Source organism: Delphinus delphis, chromosome 9 (assembly GCF_949987515.2).
Source record: "Delphinus delphis chromosome 9, mDelDel1.2, whole genome shotgun sequence".
Classification (NCBI taxonomy): domain Eukaryota; kingdom Metazoa; phylum Chordata; class Mammalia; order Artiodactyla; family Delphinidae; genus Delphinus; species Delphinus delphis.
In genome coordinates this window covers 92,566,261-92,572,260 of record NC_082691.1, presented here as the reverse complement: position 1 = coordinate 92,572,260, position 6,000 = coordinate 92,566,261, and the positions used below count along the sequence as shown (strand labels likewise).

At 49.4% G+C, this 6,000-nt stretch overlaps 1 protein-coding gene across 1 annotated transcript in view; it reads left to right on the top strand.

Moving 5' to 3' along the window:
* The first annotated feature begins 685 nt into the window (after nucleotides 1–685).
* The window catches only part of KIAA1549 (KIAA1549 ortholog), a 146,661-nt gene continuing 141,346 nt past the window's right edge, over nucleotides 686–6,000 (top strand). The window contains exon 1 of the mRNA XM_060020021.1: nucleotides 686–848. Coding sequence (XP_059876004.1) covers nucleotides 686–848 — 163 coding nt within the window. The remainder of the gene's footprint in view (nucleotides 849–6,000) is intronic.

Below are 6,000 nucleotides of genomic sequence, written 5' to 3'. Positions count from 1 at the left end.
CCCGAAGGCTGTCCTACCAACGCAGGCGCCCCACTCACACCTGCTGCCCCGCACAGACTCAAGCCAGAGGAGGAGCGAGAAGCCCGTCACGTTCGCGCCGGCCAGGTTTTCCGGCTCTGACCCCTCCTCGTGGGCCTCCCTCCCGGCGGGCGCCCCCGGGGGCGGGACGCGCCGGGCCATCAGGGCGGCGGACCGGGTGTTCCGTGCGGGTCGGGGCGGCGCCGGCCGCCGGCCGGGCCCAGGCCTCCAGCGTCCCGCGCGTCCCCACCCAGGAGGCGGATCCCGGGGGCGGGCCGGGCTTCGACCCCGCGCCGCGCAGCCCCCGTGCGCCCGCGCCCCGCGCCTGCCGCTTGCAGCCCCGCAGGCAGGAGCCCGGCCGGCCGGGAGGTGGTGCTCGCCTGCCCGCGCCCGGGCCCGCGCGTTGCCGGGCAGCGGCTTGGAGGCTCCGAAGGGGGCGGAGCGGGGAGGCCGGCGTGCGGCTGGCTGCCCCCGTCCGTCCGCGGTTCCGGCCCCCGGCCAGCCCCCGCCTCGCCGGCCTCCCTCCGCGCCGGTGCGGGGCACCCCGTCCCAGCAGTCGCCGCCGCAGCGGCCGCCCCTCCCGGGCCTGAGAGCGCTGAGCCGCGAGGCCGGGCCGGGTCGCCGACCGGGACAGCCAGAGGCGCGGCGCCGACGCCGAGGCGCGGCCATGGAGGGGAAGACCCGCGCCGGGGTCGCGCTGGTCCCGGGGCCGAGCGACCGCGGGCCTTCCGCCCGCCGCGCCCGCCGCCGCCGCCGCCGCCGCCGCTCGGGGCTGCTGCTCCCCGGCCTCTGGCTGCTGCTGCTGGCCCGGCCGGCCTCGTGCGCCCCAGGTAAGCACCGCGGAGACCCTCCGGCGCGACCCTGCCTTCCTTCATTGCTGCTATTTTCAAAATCCGGCTTTCCCCGCCCATCCTCTTTTATTCTCCACCGCTCCCTCGCCCTCCTTTCTTGAGATGCTTTTCCATTCTTGTTGGGCCCAGCAAATAAAGACACGCAGAAAATAATACGAAAAAGCAAGCGGGTTCTGGCCAATCTTGCTGAAGGTCTGCAAAGCTATTCTGTTATCCAGGGAGCCTGTGGCGGGTCTGGTGGCTTCATCTCAGAATGTGCCTTTATTTTCCCTGCAAAACGCAGGCACTGGAATTGTATTTGTGCATGGCTATATGAATATGGTTACATCAAATTTTTGGAAATACTTTATTGTCGGGGCGAAGGGGTACATTCGGTGTGTTTGCTTGAAGACAGTATTGCATTACTCTGGGTGGCCCTGCTTCCCCCCGATGCAGGCAGCTGGCGGTGTCCCCCAGTGCACCAGGACACAAAGAACATTCAAAGAGTATCTCTTGGAAAGCGCCCTGGCCATGGATCTTTCCAGGGAAATAGCTATTGCTGTTACTTCTGCAAAGGCATTAATCCAACAGAATGTGAAAATATTGTGATTCTTAAGTGTCAGGGCATGAAAGGAGTAAGGGTTGTTTTTATAATAGATGCAGTTTACTGACTGTTAGCGTGGAATTAGGAGGCATGATTTATGAAGAAGCATGTGGGCGGGTTTTGTTGTTGAGGAAATGATTTAATTCATATTGCTTCTCTGAAATGTTTATTTGTCCACCCCGAGCCTACACAGAGGATGGTCTGGAAACCATCTCTGAGATGACATGCTGCAAGCCAGTGATTGCCCCAGCACACACACACTTGACCACTTTGGGGGCAGGAAAGGTGGAGTGAGCAGTGCGCAGAGCTGCTGCACACTGAACAAAACCAGAAAGCCATGGAAGCCACTCCAAATCCTCCCTTCTCATGGGAGCAGTGCCAGAGGACTGGCAAGTGGCTTTGGAAGGAAATGGAACACATTTGAAGGTGTCCCTGGACCTCACTGTCAGAATTATAACCAGTGCCAGATAGAGGATGGGACAAAAAAGCATAGGAAGGGACTTAAGGGATCATAGAATGGAACTGCTCCTCTGACTGAAGAGGAAACTGACAGAGAAGTGACTTGCTCAAGGTCACAGGCTAGTTGGTGCAGACTCATCTCTTTTCCATTCTCCTTACGGCTCTTAACCCGTGGACTTCTGCACACCTGAGACCTCCTCATAGATTTCCCATAACTGGGTAGAGCCCTGCTCAGGGAGTCACACCAGAGCTGGGGGGACAAAATGGGTCTCTTTCATGCAGTACACAGAGAGTGTAAACAGCTTTGTCTGACCTAGCTCCTCAGCTCCCAGTCCTGCCTCTGAGCGTTCTAGCCTGTGTGTCCAGAGGAGCGGAGACCCAGAGCTTTCCACGGGAAGAGGTAATCATGAAGAGGGCTCTTGGCGTTAGTCAACAAAGCAAGCCCATCTGATACTCATGGATTCATCTGCTGGGGGACGTGGCAAGCTAATTGTTCCCGTTTACTGAGTGCTTGCTGTACGCCAGGTGCTGCATTTTACTTACATGATCCGATCACACTCATTTTACAGATGAGAAAACTAAGGCTTCAGGAGTTTAGGTTAGTTTGACTCCAGACTCTACGCATGTAACCTCTCTTCAGCTTCCCCATGTGAACATGGCCATCTGGATTTGCTGCAGATGTTGTGGATAATATAAGTAATTCTCTTGATAAATTTAGAATAAATGGAGCTGTTTGTACTGTTCCTCCATAACTTTCTCGTCGGTGCAAGTCTGTTCCTGTTCCCCCTTAAACCCCAAATACAAATATTCAACCTGGTGACTTGAAATTATATTTCCGCTCTAGAGCTGACAGCACGGAAGCAGAGACTTCTTCATGGGTTGGTGTATTGGGCTCCCCTGGTTGAGGCACGCAAAAAATAATAACCATAAAGCTGCTTCTAGTCTGGGTCATAGGATAGGAACTGAGAAGGGGAGGGACACAGCGCCGGTCCTCAGGGATCCAGGTGGAGACCCAGAGCAGCGCATAAGCAGGTGCCGACCCCTGCACGGACTGTCCCCGGATAGGAGAGGCAGTGAGTAAAGGGCTCCTTAAGGAAGACCTCTTAAAGGTGGCCCCGATCCACTTGAAGGCTGAGAGGAGTGATATTGGTGGAGGGTGGCTTCCTGATGTAGGATAGCTGGGCATGGTGAGTGGCAGGTGATCCTGAAGAGATGCTGCATTTCAGTCCACGTCTTGTCTCTGTGCCACCAGGACCCTCTGGCTCCTCTTCCTGAGTGTTGTATTTTCACCATTGGAGCGGGGCTGGGGAGGCTTTGCCGAACATGCCGTGGTAGTTCTCTTTCTGAAGAGTAAGTGGTATTAGTCAGAAAGTGGCATGTCTTACTCCTGCCTTGGGTCTCCTAGATGAGGCTGTAGTCCCTTCTGTGGCTGTCTGCAAACTCGCGTCTCCTTCCGCAGGTTTGTCTTTCCTTGTGAACTTTTGTTAAATGGAGTCCGCCCTCCAGTTGCTCCCCTTATTTCAGTCTTTGTTTAAATTTCTATGTTTTATTGATTTCTTGTCTATTTCTATTTCATTCAGCATTTTGATTGTGCCCTTTTTTGTTTGCTTGTTTAAACATTTATAAGTCTGGTCTTGTGGAAACAAATTGTAATATTTTGGACTTATTTTTGAATGGAGTCCTTTTAGGAGATCCTACATCCACAATATTAAAAGAAAGGGTTGTGCCCATTTCTTCATCTTATTCAGGGATAAGTCTTTCTTAAAATAATAGTTATGAAATTGATAACTTCGGAAATTATTGGAAGGTACAGAAAACAGGTATCCATAATCCCATAACCTATAGCTAACACTGTAAATAATTTTGTCTTTCCTTTGTTAACGTTAATAAAAAGAAAACTGAATTATATGTATTTACTTTTTTCACTCAATATTTAACTTAAGCATCTCCCTATTCATTAAATATTGTTCAAAAACAGTTTCCATCCTAATAATTTACTTAATTATTCTTTTATTATTTCCAGCTTTTTCTGTTGTTATAAATAATGCTATGATGAATAGCTACGTAGGTAAGGCTTTGTCTATATTTCTTTGTGCGTGGGCTCCGCTGGGTGCCTAATACGTGTCTCAGTAGGTGGTTGTTGAATGAATCAACTTTTTATGTAAAGCTGTAATGCTGAAATTAACCCAAGCAGTTTATGCAGTTCACTGTTTCACTTCATCATAACCAGCATGGAATATTATTTTTAAAACTCCTGTTGCTTTAATTTTTTATTACTTTTGAGTTGAATTTTTTAATGTAAATTTATTTCTTTATTTATCATTTTTGGCTGTGTTGGGTCTTTGTTGCTGCACGCGGGCTTTCTCTAGTTGTGGCGAGCAGGGGCTTCCCTTTGTTGCTGTGTGCGGGCTTTTCATTGTGGTGGCTTCTCTTGTGGAGCACGGGCTTTCTCGGCTTTCGGTGCATGGGCTTCAGTAGCTGTGGCACGTGGGCTCACTAGTTGTGGCACGCGGACTCTAGAGTGCAGGCTCAGTAGTTGTGGTGCAGGGGCTTAGCTGCTCTGCGGCATGTGAGATCTTCCTGGATCAGGGCTCGAAACCGTGTCCCCTGCATTGCCAGACAGATTTTTAACCACTGCTCCAGGAGGGAAGTCCCTTGAGTTGAATATTTTCTGTTTATTTTGTATTTGTATTCTGCGAATTTTCTGTTTTTGCTTATTTACCTGTGATATATATATATATATATACACACTTATATATTTAAAATTTTTCTTTATGTATTAAAGATAACCTTTTTTTCCTCCTTTTTGTTGTGTTCTCCCCTTCCAAATGGATTTTCTTTTAAATTTTCTATAATCTTGAAATTTGATTATTTTGATTAGCAAAATCTGCCATTTTGTTTTTCTTCATTGCGCTTCATGGCATGTTAAATTTTTATCTTAATGCACTATTTTATTATTAGCTTTTTGAGGTGAATATTGTTACACTTTTTGAGTGGTTTAGTCCCTATAAACAAAGACTTAGATAAATGTTTCGAAGGTGTGATTCCTCGAGCCTCTTGGGGACGTGTGGGTGCTTGTTAAGAATGTAGATTTCTGGGCTTCCCTGGTGGCGCAGTGGTTGAGAGTCCGCCTGCCGATGCAGGGGATACGGGTTCGTGCCCCGGTTCGGGAAGATCCCACATGCCGCGGAGTGGCTGGGCTCGTGAGCCATGGCCGCTGGGCCTGCGCGTCCGGAGCCTGTGCTTCGCAACGGGAGAGGCCACAGTAGTGAGAGGCCCGCGAACCACAAAAAAAAAAAAAAAAAAAAAAAAAGAATGTAGATTTCTGGGCTCACCCTTGGCCTACATTAGAATCTTCGGTGGGAGTAACTGGGAATCTTCCTTTTTAACAAGTTCACCGCTGATTTTTAGGCACCTTCACCTTGGAACCAATGATCCAGATACCATAAACCCCTAATTGAAAGTTAATGGCATTTTGGGGATATACCACTTAATATCTTGCAATTGTCTTTTAACTGTTAGAACAGTTGATTTAAAATCGTGACATTGAAACTGTTTTTGGTTATATCTTGTTTGCTTGGTTGTCTTTGGGTTGAGAATCAAAGGGCATAGAGGATGTCATTTTAAATCCTCACCTCCTGGCCCCTAGGGAACAGCTGCTGCGGTCTTTGTCAGGAAATGCCTCATTTAATCCTGAAAACAAAACCCAGCAGGGTTGTGAAAAGTCACGGGGGACCTGGGAGCCACAGGTTTTTTTTTCTCAGTGCCTTGGGTGCTAGAGGCAGCTAATTACTGTAATTATAATTACACTAGGTTGATTTTCCCAGATAGGAAGATGCTGTTCTCACTGATCTAATTTGTTTCCAAGTTGTGACCACCCACCTTTCATCTGCAGCTCACTGTGACATGATTTCTCTCTCATGTGCTTAGGCAGCATGATTTGTTGGAAAGCACATTGAATTGTGAGTTAACATACCTGAACGTGCTCTTCTCAGCCAGTGACTTGCTGTGTGACTGTGGATAGGTCACCGTGTCCTGAGTTATTTCATCAGTGTAATAAGGGGTCGCTGAGATGATCTCTAAGTTCCC